General features: G+C 42.8%; 1 protein-coding gene and 1 non-coding gene across 3 annotated transcripts in view; both read right to left on the bottom strand.

Annotated features, from left to right (window-relative positions):
• The window catches only part of SYTL5 (synaptotagmin like 5), a 95,913-nt gene that overhangs the window by 53,414 nt on the left and 27,058 nt on the right, over window positions 1–15,441 (bottom strand). For both annotated transcript variants that reach the window (XM_038760395.1, XM_038760396.1), the window contains exon 3: window positions 7,671–8,122. In XM_038760395.1, the coding sequence (XP_038616323.1) occupies window positions 7,671–7,789 (119 nt within the window). In that variant the 5' untranslated portion in view covers window positions 7,790–8,122. The remainder of the gene's footprint in view (window positions 1–7,670; window positions 8,123–15,441) is intronic.
• LOC119940510 lies at window positions 13,120–13,257 on the bottom strand. Its single transcript, XR_005454984.1, has one exon. It is a non-coding gene; the product is annotated as a small nucleolar RNA SNORA7 (small nucleolar RNA).

Raw genomic sequence — 15,441 nt, 5'->3', positions numbered from 1 at the left:
AAGGTAATCAGGTTGTCACACGTGGGGCTCATAGTCTTAATCCCCATTTTAGTGTTCCAGCCAAATGCTCATGAAAACATGTATTAGGGAAAAATTAAATGTATAAGCACTTTTTGTGGTATTTGTTAAGCACTTACTATGTACCAGGCACTATTCTAAGTGCTGGAGTAGATACAAGATAAATTGGTTTGGATATAGTTCCTGTCCCACATGGGGCTCACAATCTAAATCCCCATTGTACAGGTGAAGGCACAGAGAACTGAAGTGACTCGCCCAAGGTCACACTCACTTCAACCCCACAGCACTTATATCCATATCCTTATACTCTATTATTCCCCAACGTATAATTTATTTTAATGCCTGTTTCCCCTTGTAGGTTATAAGATTCTAGTGGGCAGGGATCATGTCTACCCATTCATATTGTACTTTCAAAAGCACTTACTACAGAGCAGAACACACAGTAAGCACTCAATAAACACTACTGATTGATAAGTCAAGAATTCAGAGGATTCTAGCCCTAGGTTCTGGTTATATAATAATAATAATAATAACAATAATAGCATTTATTAAGTGCTTACTATGTGCAAAGCACTGTTCTAAGCACTGGGGAGGTTACAAGGTGATCAGGTTGTCCCATGGTGGGCTCACAGTTTTAATCCCCATTTGACAGATGAGGTCACTGAGGCACAGAGAAGTGAAGTGACTTGCCCAAAGTCACAAAATGACTTGCCCAAAGTCACACAACTGGCAATTGGCAAAGCCAGGATTTGAATCCATGACCTCTGACACCAAAGCCCGTGCTCTTGTCACTGAGCCACGCTGATCAAGTTCCTAGTACAATGCTCTGCACACAGTAAGCACTCAATAAATACCATTGATTGATTATATCCAGGAATTTGTTTGTTCCTATATGGGACAGGGACTGTGTCCGAACTAATTTTCCCATATCTACCCCAGCGCTTAGTAAATTCTTGGTACATAGTAAGTGCTTAACAAAAACCATTATTATTATTATAATTATTTAAACATTTTCTTCAAAACCTGCTCAATCTCCCAGCAAATTCCAACCACTACAGATTATTTCTTCATCAAAAACTTTCACATTATTTCACCAAAAGCTTTTGCCAAATTAGACGGGCCTCACCCGGTTTTTATAAGTGTTTTCAGACTCAAGTGCTATTATGTTAAATGAGCTAAGGGTTCCAAAACAAAAGGGTTTAATTGCCTCTAGAAGGAAAGCTCTGGATGAAAAATCTCCAAGGAAACTCTCTTCCCAACTTGACTTTAAACAATCCCATCTAAACTGGGATGAGAAATGAAGGTCCAAGTAAGGTAACAAACATGACTAGGCATAGAGGTGGAAACTTTTTAATCCAATCCTGTATATCCAGACATTCAATCGAATTTATTAAGTGCTTACTGTGTGCAAAGCACTGTACTAAGCATTTGAATGATGCCAAGCTTGGCTAAAATCCAAAAATGTAGGCAGATTGTGGCTCACAATCTTTTTCATTCCCAGAACCAAGTAAAACTGAAATATACCCAAATCCTTTTCTAAAAACACCTTCATATACTTTGTTATAAGAGCATAGCGGTGAAGAGAGAAAAAGGTTATTTTAATATCCGTCTCCCCCTCTGGACTTTGCTCCTTGTGGGCAGGAATCTTCCAACTCTGTTGTATCATAGCCTCCTAAGTGCTTAGTACGGTCTTTGGCATCCAGTAAGCGCTCAGTAAATATCATAGATTGACTGATGCCATGGGAGACTGAAAGACTGTGCCACAAATGGTCCCTGAATGAATCCATCAATCAGTGGTATTTACTGAGTCCTTGCTGTGTGCAGAGCACTATGCTAAGTGCTGGGGATAGTCCAATCCAATAATCTTGGTTGACATGTATTAAATTATGGGTAGGGGGAGGGAGAGAGTATAGTGATATGTTCCTACCCGAAACCAATAAAATATCAGTGCCCTGGACCTCGCCTAATAATTCCACCCTCACTTTGGGATGGCATCAGACTGGTTTAGGAATCCCCTGGAGTGAAGCAGGAGAGAAAGGGATAGTCATGGTAATCTACCGCCTCCTTGGCCCCATTTCCCATTTTTTGAACCATTTTGATCCCTTTTTCACATTCCTCCGCTCTTTCTCCATCCCTACACTGATCCTTAGGGACTTCAATATCCACGTGGATGTTCCTGACGACACTTCTGCCGCCTGCCTTCTAGCCCTCCTCAACTCTGCTGACCTCCTGCTCCACCCCACCTCACCTACTTGCCAACTTGGACTCTCACTCGGCCTCATCATCTCTAGTTACTGTACCATCTCTTCCCTCACCAACTCTGAAATCCTTTCATCAGACCACAACCTCCTCACCCGCCTTCTCTCCCACACACCCCATTTCCACAACTCTGTCTTGTTCCCCAACAGAGATCTCCAATCTTTTGACTGTATCTAATTTTCTCAAGTCACCATGCCCTATTTACCAAATTGATGACTAAATTGACAGCCTCAGCATCATCCTAGCACGATGTAGCGAGGTATTTACACCCACTGTCTCCACTTTCTCTCCTCCAATTCTCTCCTTGATCTCCACCAATCTGAATTCTGTCCCCTTCACTCCACAGAAACTGCCCTCTCAAAGATCACCAGTGATCTCCTTCTTGCCAGATCCAATGGCCTCTACTGCATGCTAATCCTCCTCGATCTCTCAGCTGCCTTCAACACTGTTGACTACCCAACCTTGGCTTCATTGACTTCTCCTAGATCTCCTCCTATCTCTCTGGCCATTCAATCTCATTCTCTTTCACAGGCTACTCCTTTTCCTCCCATCTACCAACTGCAGGAGGCCCTCAAGGTTTAGTTCTGGGTCCCCTTTTATTCTCCATTTACACCCACTCTCCTTGGGAGAACTCATTCATTACCATGGCTTCAACTACCATCTCTATGCAGGTGACTCCCCAGTCTACTTCTTTCGGGTGGCATCAAATTTGACTAATGAGTCGGCCAGAGTTAGGACTGAAATGATCTCTGTGCATTAGGTCCAGAGCGCAAATTGCACCACTTGTTATTCCAAATTAAGTCACAAAAGGCCAGTATTATAGATATGCCATCTGGAGCATGCCAAGGGCAAAGCAAAACTGGTCAAAACATCCTTGCTGCTTCAAGCTTGTAGACTAGATGGTTCAGCTGGTGGAACACGCTACCTCCAGGGAGTGACATGGCCAGACGAACACTGCATGAGGTGAGAACAAAATAGCCCTCTTTAGTACAGCACAGATTCTCTTTTATTACATGCCCAGATGGGAAGAACAACCCAAGTGTCACCTTCCTTCTTCCTGTCCCTTACTTCAGCTCTTACCTCTTCTGCTCCTGCTCCAACCTCCCGACAATTGCCTACCCTTTAACCTGGGAGTTACATTCTTGATGAAGTCCACTTTGAGAAAAACTCACGTCAGCACTGACACACCTGGACCAAGGCCACAGAGCTTTAGGCAGCCATTTTTTCTGACATTACACTCTTTCCAGACAGCATTTTGGCAGAAAAAGACTTCTATCGTTCCAAAACATGGAGCGAAAATGTGCATTATGGAAGCAGTGTGACCTAGTGGAAAGAACATGGGCCTGGGGGCAATCAGGAGACCTGGGTTCTAATCCTGGCTTCTTCACTTGCCTGTTGGTGGCCTTGGGCAAGTTACTTCACTTCTTCATGCCTCAGTTTCCTCAACTGTAAAAATGGAGAGAAGATCCCTTTTTTTCCCTTCCCATTTAGACTGATAACCTTATGTAGGATAGGGGCTTAGATCTACGACTGTGTCCAACCTGATTAGCTTGTGTCTATCCTAACACTTAGTACAGAGCCTGGCACATAGTAAGCACTGAAAAACCATGAAACAAAAAAGACTGGGAATGAGATTTTAAAGATCTTGGTTCACAAATGCAAATTAACTCCTTTGTTCTGGTCGCAGGGTGTCTTTGGAGCAAATCTGCATCAATCAATGATTGGCATTTATTGAGCATTTACTGTGTGCAGAGCACTGAACTAGGCTTTTGGGAGAGTATAAGCCTGGTGTGGGCAGGGACTGTCTCTATTTCTGAATTGTACTTTCCAAGTGCTTAGTACAGAGCTCTGCACAAAGTAAGCACTCAATAAATATGACTGAATACAAAAGATCAGCGTTAGTAGACACGTTCCATGCCTATAAAGAGCTTACCAACTTGCCCCAACACGGGGTTGGGGAATAAAGTGGAGCGGCGGGGGGGACTCCAAACTCCGATTCTGGGGTTCAGAAAGAGAGGGAAAGAAAGCAAAAGGATCTTCACATTACCCAACAGCATCGACCCCAATGCTTAGCACACAGTAAGTGATTAAATGCCACAATTATCATCATTATCAAACAAATATTACTGAAAGCCTAACTGCCTTTTCTGGGCTATCACAAGCAAGCTATAAATAAACCAAACATAAAACTAAATATTATTTATATATGGGAGCTTTGGGTGCCCTCTGCTAGACAATTATGTTTCCTCTACTGGGGAGGGGGAAGTAACCAAAGAGAAAGAGGAGAAAAAGAAAAGAAAGATAGGAGAGAACAATGGAATAGTTGCAAAATTAAAATTATATTGTATTTCAGAAGAAAAATGTGTCTGCAACAAGTGACCTACGTTGTTATTATGCAGTGTTAACTGGAGCAAGAACCTGTCACTTGTAAACGGATTGTGTCCTGAAATAAGAGGTTGTTCGAGTTCCATTAAAACAGATTAATTAAGCCCGCTTCCTCTAAAAGTACTGAATTTTAAATTTTGCCAGTGTTCTGAAAATTTAGTTTTTATTTATGGCCAGACCAAAACTCCAAATGTAACCGTCATTCATATTCGAGGCCCGGAGAACTCAGAAGATGAGGAGATCGGAGCTTTCCGTACTTCAACACTGATTGAATATCTCTGAGGGGCTGAAACAAGAACTCTGGGATCTTAATGACGGCATTAGCATCAATCAAGACAAATGTGAATGCATTTTCAAGCAAAGTATCCAAGTGTTATATACACTCCTTCACAATTCAGTATTCTGCAGGTGTAAGGAAACAATCTTACGGCTCGCTTACGAAGTTCCCTTTAGCTCCAAGTATAGCTGCCGTGAGCATTCGATCGCAGGTTGTGTATAGAATGAGTGAAGTTCCAGATCCCAGTAAGCGCTCGAGAAATACAATCTATTCATCCATCCTGGATATACACTCATGAATGCTCTCAATATTCCTATATATTCCAATATAGGAATAGCATGGCCTAGAAGATAAAGCACGGGCCTGGGAGTCAGAAGGATCTGGGTTCTAATCCCAGCTCCATCTCTTGACTGCTGTGTGACCTTAGGCAAGTTACTTAACTTCTCTATGCCTCAGTTCCCTCATCTGTAAAATGGGAATTAAGACTGGGAGCCCCATGTGGGACAGGGACTGTGTCCAACCCAGTTCATTATATCTTTCATTCTCCTCCCACTCCCAGCCCCACAGCACTTATGTACATACCTGTAATTTATTGATATTAATGTCTGTCTCCCACCCTGTAGACTGTAGCTCAGAGAGAATGGGTCTGTTTATTGTTGTGTTGTACTCTCCCAAGTGCTTAGTACAGTGCTCTGCACACAATAAGGACTCAAAAAATGCAATTGAATGAATGAATGACTATCCACCTCAGTGCTTAGTACAGTGCCTGGCACATAGTAAGCACTTTAGTACCACTATTATTATTATTATTATTGTTGTGTATTTGCCAGTTCCTTCTCAGTCAATCATACATGTGGGTTCATTGAGATGGTTACCAAACAATCACATGATCATGGAAACAATGAAAAGATCAGTGCTCAGTACAGGGCTTGGCACATGGTAAGCGCTTAATGTCATAACTGAGAAGCAGCGTGGCTCAGTGGAAAGAGCACGGGCTTTGGAGTTAGAGGTCATGGGTTCAAATCCCAGCTCCGCCAACTGTCAGCTGTGTGACTTTGGGCAAATCACTTAACTTCTCTGTGCCTCAATTACCTCCTCTGCAAAATGGGGATTAAGACTGTGAGCCCCCCATGGGACAACCTGATCACCTTGTAACCTCCCCAGCGCTTAGAACAGTGCTTTGCACATAGTAAGCGCTTAATAAATGCCATCATCATCATCATTAAGACTGTGAGCCCCTGTGGGACAACCCGATCACCTTGTAACCTCCCCAGAGTTTAGGACAGTGCTTGGCACATAGAAAGTACTTAGTACCTGCTATTATTATTATTATGGAATCAGAAGACCTGAGTCCTATTCTCGGCTTCACCACTTTCCTGCTTGTGACCTTGGGCAAGTCATAACTTCTGTGGGCTTCAGTTTCCCATCTGTAAACCTGTTTTCCCTTCTAATTAGATGGTGAGCCTCATTTGGCTTAGGGAATCTGTTCAATCCATTTATATTTTACCTAACACCCCTTGGACACATAGTAGCCACTTAATACCCCTATCATTATTATTATTATCTTTTTACCTTTCACCCAACATAAAGAGAAACAGTGTGGCCTAGTGGAAAGAGCACGGGCCTGGGAGTCAGAGGACCAGGGTTCTAATCCCAGCTCTGCCACTTGATCACAGTGTACCCTGGGCAAGTCACTTCACCTATCTGTGCCTCGACTACCTCATCTGTGAAATGGAGATTAAATCCTCCTTCCTCCGACAGACTGTGAGCTCCATGTGGAGCAGTGCCTTTGACTAACCTAATTACCTTTTAGCTACCCCAGCGCTTAGAAGAGTGCCTTGCACTTAGTAAGCACTTAACAAATCCCACTAAAAGAAGAAAAAAAAAAGAGGATCCCTCATGTAGAAGTCCTCTTGGTCATTACGGCTAGTTTTCACCCTGCAGAAATAACTCCCTTCTTCCCACCATTTTTCTTTCATCACTGCCCCTGCTCCACGATGGCAAGAATCATGTCTAATCAATCAATCGATTGATGATATTTACTGAACATGTGCTGCACTTGGGAGAATACAATAGCATTGTTGGACACGATCCCTCCCTCAGTCAATTGTATTTATTCACATTAATTGCATTAATTTGTATTAATGTCTGTCTCCCCCTCTAGACTATAAATTCGGTGTTTATTGTTGTATTGTAATCTGCCAAGTGCTTAGTACAGTGCTCACTAAATATGATTGAATGAATTATAAATTGCTTATTTATTTATATTAATGTCTGCCTCCCCCTCTAGACTGTAAGCTTGTTGTGAGTAGAAAACATGTCTGCTAATTTTGTTGTATTGTTCTCTCCCAAGCACTGAGTGCAGTGCTCTGCACATAGTTAAGCGCTCAAATACCATTGATTGGCATGCCATCGGCTTTTTCATTGGGATGGGTTGATGGGAAAGGGAAGGGAAATCCGATAATGATTGCCAGAAAGGACACTAATTTGGATTCTATCATCCCATTCTGCAAAACCAGTCCTCTTCCTGAAGCTAGTTACCCAGCACTCTTCCAAACACACAAATTCCAATCCCCTAATACCCTAGACCAACTAGACCAAAAGAAAGAGCCCAAAGCTGCTTCTCAGCCCTCTGAGCAATAAAGAAGTCAAATTATTGACATTTCACTCAACAACACTCTTCTGACTTGAGACGCTAATGATAAAGTGAGAATAGATGAAAGGTTTTTACCTGATCCTCTTATCTTCGACTTTTTTCAAATATTCATCTCTCTTCAACACACCCAGGATCGTTTCCTTCTCGTGCTCCAACAAAAATGACAAGTTGATGATTTCCAAGTTCTTCGACATGGTGACTGAGGGTCAGTTCTTTCCGAGGTCGAATCTGTTGGAAGCTCAGCTGTTTTTCCTTGAATCTCAGAGTGGCCCTTGCTCACTTCAACAGGACACCCTTTTTGGAGTTCATGGAGAGATGCCAATGGTGTTCAGGAATTTCTCCAGCCTGAGCAGGAAAATGAAGTCCCTAGGACTGCTTTCCAAAACACCCATTATTATTTCGTCAGGAGAAGATCGAGCGATTCTTCAGAGTCCTGCTGGCTGCAGGAAACAGGTCCAGAGGTACTGTCTCACTTCAACTCTTCACAAGGCTTCAGCTCATACATCTGGTCCTGTTTTGTCTGGTTCCTAAAGGAAAAATAAAGGAAGAATATGAATCGGAAGGTGTTAGCCTATCAGCACGTGAAAATGTTTGAGGCCAAATCTGGGGAGGACATGAAGGCCTAGTGGGAAGAACACAGGATTGGAAAGTGGTAGTTCTGACTTTGCCATTGGGTTGCTGAGTTACCTCGGGCAAGTAACTTAATTGATCTGGGCCTCTGTTTCCTCACATATAGAATGAGGCTAAGATGAATCGCGAGCTCTTTGTGCTGCAGCGACTATGTCCAGTCTGATAACCTGCTATGTGACCTTGGGCAAGTCACTTTGCTTCCTCTGTGCCTTAGTTCCTTCATCAGCAAAATGGGGATTCAATACCTGCTCTTTCTCATACATAGACTGTGCGCACCCTATGGCCCTGATGATCTTATCTACTATCTATTCCAGTGTTTAGAAATTAATTAAATAATGACAGTTTTTGTTAAGCACTTACTATGTGCCAAGCACTGTTCTAAGCACTGGAATAGGTACAAGGTAATCAGGTTATCCCACATGGGGCTCACAGTCTTATTCCCCATTTTACAAATGAGATAACAGGCACAGAGAAGTTAAGTGACTTCCCCAAAGTCACCCAGCTGACAAGTGGCAGAGGTGGGATTAGAACCCATGACCTCTGACTCCTAAACCTGTACTCTTTCCACCAAGCCATGCTGCTTCCCTTAGTATACTAAGTACATTTAGTACATATAGTATTTAACAAAAACCACAATTATTATATCTACTCTTATGCTAAGTTCGTAGTAAGCACTTGAAGCAATAATAAAAATTAGTATTCTTAAAACAATAGCACGCTGACCCAAAACAAAAGTTCTGGAGAAGCAGCTGTGGTCTAGTGGCTAGAGCCCAGGCCTGGGAACCAGAAGGACCTGGATTCTAATCCCACCTCTGCCACTTGTTTGCTGTGTGACCTTGGGCAAGTCACTTCACTTCTCTGGGTCTCAGTTACCTCATCTGTAAAATGGGGGATTAAGACTGCAAGCCCCAAGTGAAGCATGGACTGTGCTCAACTAGATTAGCTTGTATGTACCCCAGCACTTAGCACAGTGTCTGGCAAATAGTAAATGCTTAAATACCATCAATAAATCCCCAGTCCCAATTTTTGTGTATAAACATCACATCTTCACTCAGTCCATTGCCTTTATTGAGCATTTACTGTGTGCAGAGCACTGTACTAGGCGCTTGGGAGAGTACACTATAACAGACACATTCCCTATCCACAATGAGTTTACAGTCTAGATGGGGAGACAGACATTAATATAAATAAAAGTACAGATATGTACAAAAGTCCTTTAGGGCTGGGAACGGGAATGAATAAAAGAAGTAAGCCAAGGTGATGCAGAAGGAAGTGGGAGAAGAGGAAAGGAGGGCTTAGTGAGGGAAGGCTTCTTGGCTTCATCCATTCGACTTGCCAACCGTGATGTTCTCAACCACTCGAGGGAGATACTCCCTCACTTCCTCCAACCAGTGAGGAGAAACTAAGTCAAATATTATGATAATAATGGTATGTGCTAAATGCTTACTGTGTGTCAAGCACTGTCCTTAGCACTTAGGTAGAGAGTTTCAAGGTAAGCGGGTTGAACACAGTCTCTGCCCCCAGAGGACTCACAGTCTAAGATATTTCTCTGGAGCAGATGGAATGTGACTGTGCTAGAGAGTGGTACTTGGCCGCAGAGGAAATCCTTTGAGAGCCTATGTTTAAATGTTCATGCGCTAACAAAGTGAAATCACCTCAAGAGCTTCAGTTGCATATGATTCATTCAATCATCCTTATGGAGCATTTATTGGGTGCAGAGCACTGTACTAAGCTCTTGGGAGAGCACAATATAACCGTAAGCAGACACATTCCCAGCCCACAACGAGCTTTCAAAGCAAGAGCACAGGGGGCTTCCAGGAAGGACCAGTAACTGCCATCAGGGCTCTCTTAGGGAACTTGAACTCTCATTCATTCATTCAATCGTATTTATTGAGTGCTGTGTGCAAAGCACTGTACTAAACAGACACATTCCCTGCCCACAACTAGCTCACAGTCTAGAGGGGGAACTTGGTGCTGAGAACCAAAGAAAACTGGGTTTTTGCTCCTTTCCTCCTCTCCTTCTAAAAGGGTCATGCAGTGAGTAAAATATTCAAGAAAAATACTGGAAGTCAAAAGAAAGACTTTAAAGATAGCAAGAGGAAGAAAGAAATATAAAGAGTAATTGATCAATGACATTCACTGAGGGCCTAGTGGATAAAGCCCGGGCCTTAGAGTCAGAAGGATCACCTGGGTTCTAATCCCAGCTCCACCGCTTGCCTGCGATGTGACCTTAGGCAAGTCATTTCATTTCTCTGTGCCCCAGTTACCTCCTCTATAAAATAGGGATTAAGACTGTGAGCCCCATGTGCGACAGGGACTGTGTCCAACCCGATTTCCTTGTGCCCACTCCAGCATATAGTACAGTGTCTGGCAAATAGCAAGTGCTTAAATATCACAATCATTATTATTATTAGAACACTGTGCTAAGCGCTTTGGAGAGTACAGTAAAATAGAGTTCGTATATACTCTGCTCACAGTAAGCACTCAATAAAAATCATGGGCTAGGTATACTGATAGCTACATAATGCGCTTTGCACAGTGCTCTGTACATAGAAAGTGCTAAATAAATACGATTGATGATGAACCTTGCCCTCAAGGAGCTTAGAAATCAGTATTTGTTGTCCACTCCCGTATGAATACATGCTAATGAAAAGACTGAAATCATGTGATTCCCATAAGAAAAACCCTCTTTCTATTTTTCCTAAGTTGGTCACTATTTAGAAATATGATGCTAATGTATTTAGGGAAAACAAGAGCATTTTTATGGAGTTTTGGGGCTTCCACAGTGCGTTTCACAATCTTCATTAGCTGTTTAATAGCATGTTCAAAAACAATCATGATAGGCTAATCAAAATGTTTCGCATAATAAATTTGATGGCCATACAGAGATTTGATTTCAACAACTAATTCAAACAAAACAACAATGAAAACAAAATCATTGGTGGCACTTAGAAGTAAAATGCTTGACCCTAGAGACAGAGTGTGGCCAAATAGATCCTAATCCATTGTGCGGTACTTGAAATGTAGTTCATCAATAATCCCACCATGGTTTAATAGAAGAATGTCCAATGGGATGAAGCAATATAAATCAAACTCTATTCTGATGCTTAATCAATCAGGCAATGGTATTTATTGAGCGCTTACCATTGGCAGAGCAAAATATAACAGAACTGGTAGACATTTTCCCTGCCCAGTGAGCTTACAGTCTAGTTACTTGAGTCTTTATTATTTGAACATTTTAATGGGAAGGAGAGATGGATTTTGATAGTTAAAATGGAGAAACCATTTTCAGACTAAAACAGAAGAACGAGGGAGGAACAGAGCTTAACTTAAAAAAATCATATTATGATCTACTGAGATTTCTTTTTTTTATTACCTCCTGAAACAGATGTGTGCTGTCATCACACAACCACCACAAAATCAAACCATTACAAAAGCACAAAAAACCTGCTTTACTATGACTTTTCCATTTGATTCCTACTGAGGGTTGTGGTTGTGTAGCTGGCTGGCAAACACCTCACATGATCATGATGATGATCGTATTTGTTAAGCACTTACTCTGTGCCAGGAACTGTATTTAGCACCGGGCTGGATACAGGTAAATCAGGTTGGACACAGCCCCAGTTCCACCTGGGGCTCTCAGTCTTAATCCCCATTTTCCAGATGCAGTAACTGAGGCACAGAGAAGTGAAGTGACTTGGCCAAGGTCACACAGCAGACAAGTGGCAGTGCCAGGATTAGAACCTAGGTCCAGATGTCTCCCAGGCCTGGGCTCTATCCCCTAGGCAATGCTTCTTCTCTGCACCCCCAGTTTGACTGTAACCTGGGACAAATTACCACACAATACAAACTGCATCTTCAAATTGGTTACAACCCAGGGTAACTTGCCTCACAACATCATTTGTATCTCCATGTTGGTTGTACCCTGGGATATGGTAGCAGTGTGGTCTAGTGGATAGAGCACGGGCCCGGGAGTCAGAGGACCTAGATTCAAATCCCAGCTCTACCACTTGTCTGCTGTGTGACCTTGGGTAAGTCATATCACTTCTCCATGCCTCGATTACTTTATCTGTTAAATGAGAATTAAGACTGTGAGCCCCATTTGGGAGATGGACTGTGTCCAACTTGACTAGCTTGGATCTAGCCAGGCACTTAACACAGTGCCTGGCACATAGTAAGAGCTTAAATACCGTGAGGGGAAAAAAAGGTATTAAACATAGGAGCAGTATTCCCAACTTGACTGTAAACTGGGATATTATAATTATCAAATGCTGCCGAGTCGTTTCTGATTCATATCGAGTCTTGTCTTACGCTGTCGTGTCGTGTCCGACCCATATCAACTCCATAGACTCTCCCAGAAGGCCCCACCTCCATCTGCAGTTGTTCTGGTAGTGGATCTAGAGAGTTTTCTTGGTAAAAAAAATCTGGCAGTGGTTTACCATTGCCTTCTTCCACACAGCCAACTTGAGTCTCTGCCCTGACTCTCTCCCATGCCTCTGTCCTGTCTCTTTCACATTTTCCCTGGACTTCTCTCTAGCCTCTCCAGAGAATGAGTCCTCCCGATGATGTGTCCCAAATATGCTAATCTAAGTTGAGTCATTTGGTCTTTCAAAGACCACAGTAGCTTTATTTCCTCCAACCTGGGTTTTGTTGTTGTTGTTGTCATTGTCTTATGCTGTCAAGTCGTGTCCGACCCACAGCCATGAAATGGACACATCTCTCTCAGAACGCCCCACCTCCATCTGCAATCGTTCTGGTAGTGGATCCAGAGAGTTTTCTTGGTAAAAATCTGGAAGAAGTTTACCACTGCCTCCTTCTGTGCAGTAAACCCGAGTCTCCGTCCTCGACTCTCTCCCATGCTGCTGCTGCTGCTGCCCAGCAGGAGTGAGCTTTGACTTGTAGCAGATTGCCTTCCACTCACTAGCCACTGCCCAAGCTAGGAATGGAATGGATATTCCTCTGCTTGACTCTCCCTCCCATAGTTGAGACTGGTAGAGTACTAGAAACTCTCCAAGTGCAACCATGAAAGGTGAACCTGGGTTTAGCTATGCAATAATACCCATTGTATACCCAGGAAGGTTATAACTGGGGAGCACTGTCTGGTTATAAACTGATAACTAGGGTTTATGTGGTTCAGGGCAGCAGCAGTAACTGTAAACCAGTTCATTCCCCATGCTGCACCTTTTCTCAATCAAAAGCCAGAGACCACCCCGACTCCGCAAAACCCTGTTCTCCTTCACTTGACAGTTCCCCACTGGACTGATTCATCCTTAGCCCCTAATTACAATAATAATAATGATTGTGGAATGTGTTATGCACTTACTATATGCTAGGCACTGTACTAAATGCTGGGGGTAGATATAAGGTCATCAGGTTGGACGTAGTCCCTGTCCCAGATGGGGCTAACAGTATTAATCCCCATTTTTCAGATGAAGGAGCTGAGGCCCAGAGAGGTGAAGCGACTTGCCCAGGGTCACACAGCAGACAATTGGGAGGAGCCAGGATCAGAACCCAGGTCCTTCTGAGTCCCAAGCCTGTGCTCTAACTACTAGGCCAAGCTGCTACTCTTAACTTCACTAAAAGAGGTGTTTTCTTCAAATAGAAAGGATGGCTTTAGAGTTGTCTGTATATATCTTGTCAATATTAAACCTCTAAATCTGGCAAGTGACTGTCTGCTATCTTTCCCCACTGATAAAATGCAGGATCTGTGAGATAAACAAGATATAAGCTCCTTATGGTCAGGGGATGTGTATACCAGCTCTGTTTTATTGTTCTCTCCCAAGTGCTTAGTACAGTGCTCTGCATGCACTAAGTGCTCAGTAAATACCATTGATTGAGAGATATCAGCTCTATCACTTATTCCTCCCATTGGTTACAAAAATTGCAACAGGAGACTACAAACTTCAAAATGAAGTGCAATAAAAAGAAAAAGAAAGCAGTTGCTTTTGTTAGTTGGAATCACGGACTAAGCAGTACCAGGCTCAATGAGAGTTAAAGCAAGGAGTGAATTGATAACAGCAGATTAGATTTTTGAAGTAGTATAGATTCTGCTTGGCAGTAAAAAACAGATTTTCTTTCTTCTTGTGGCAGATTTGACTTCCCTGGATTTTAGAGGAATGGGTTCGGCTTGTTTTCCTTTGTGCTATTTTTTTCCAGTGAGAATGGAGAGTGAAATTGAAGTCGAATAACTAGATCCGACATAGAATATGAGCTTTGCAAGAATAGTCATTTTTCCTATCAACTATCATCTATCTGATCCCTATTAAAAACTTTTGAAATGTGTTGCGTGGTATGGGGATGAGGAAATCGATGACCACATTGCTCCTTGGTAAAGCGTAGTAGAGATTTGCATGTGCGCACACAGAATGCACACACTTAGACATCATCATCAACGGTATTTACTGATCTATTATTATGCACAGAGTACTGTACTAATTGCTTGGGAGAGTACAATGGAACAGAGTTGGCAAACACGTTCCCTGCCCACATATGAGAGGAAGCATGGCCTAGTGGAAAGACCATGGACCTGGGGGGCAGAGGACCTGGGTTATAATTCCGGCTCTACCCAATGCTTACTGTGTGGCCTTGGGCAAGTTACTTCACTTCTGCATGCCTCAGTTCTCTTGTTCTCCCTCCTACTTAGACTGTGAGCCCCATGTGGGACACAGACTGTGTCCAATCTGATTCACTTATCTACCCCCAGTGCTTAGAACATTGTATGACACACAGAAGCACTTAAGATAAAAAAAAGACCATTTGCCCAATACATCAAAGGGAACATTACTTTATAGATTTAAGTTGGTTTCTTTGGAAGACCCTTTGGCAAAGATGTAATCTATTGTCTGTGGACCCTGGAATCTCCAACATCAGAGAAGCAGCGTGACTTAGTGGATAGAGCATGGGTTTGGTGGTCAGAAGGACCTGGGTTCTAAGCCTGGTTCTGCCACATGTCTGCTGTGTGCCCTGGGGAAAGTGACTTAATTTTTCCGTGCCTCAGTTCCCTCATCTGTAAAATGGGGATTAAGAGTGTGAGCCCCATGTGGGATAGGGACTGTTTTCAACCTGATTAACGTTTATCTACCCCAGTGCTTGACATACTAAGAGCTTAACAAGTACCATAATTATTACTATTAAAGCACATTCCGGGCACAAATTAAAAAAAAAAAAAACATTGGGAATTGTCTGACCCCTCTAGACTAGCAGCTCACTGTGGGCA

This window comes from Tachyglossus aculeatus, chromosome 18 (genome assembly GCF_015852505.1).
Source record: "Tachyglossus aculeatus isolate mTacAcu1 chromosome 18, mTacAcu1.pri, whole genome shotgun sequence".
Lineage (NCBI taxonomy): Eukaryota > Metazoa > Chordata > Mammalia > Monotremata > Tachyglossidae > Tachyglossus > Tachyglossus aculeatus.
This window is presented reverse-complemented; position numbering and strand designations above follow the sequence as displayed.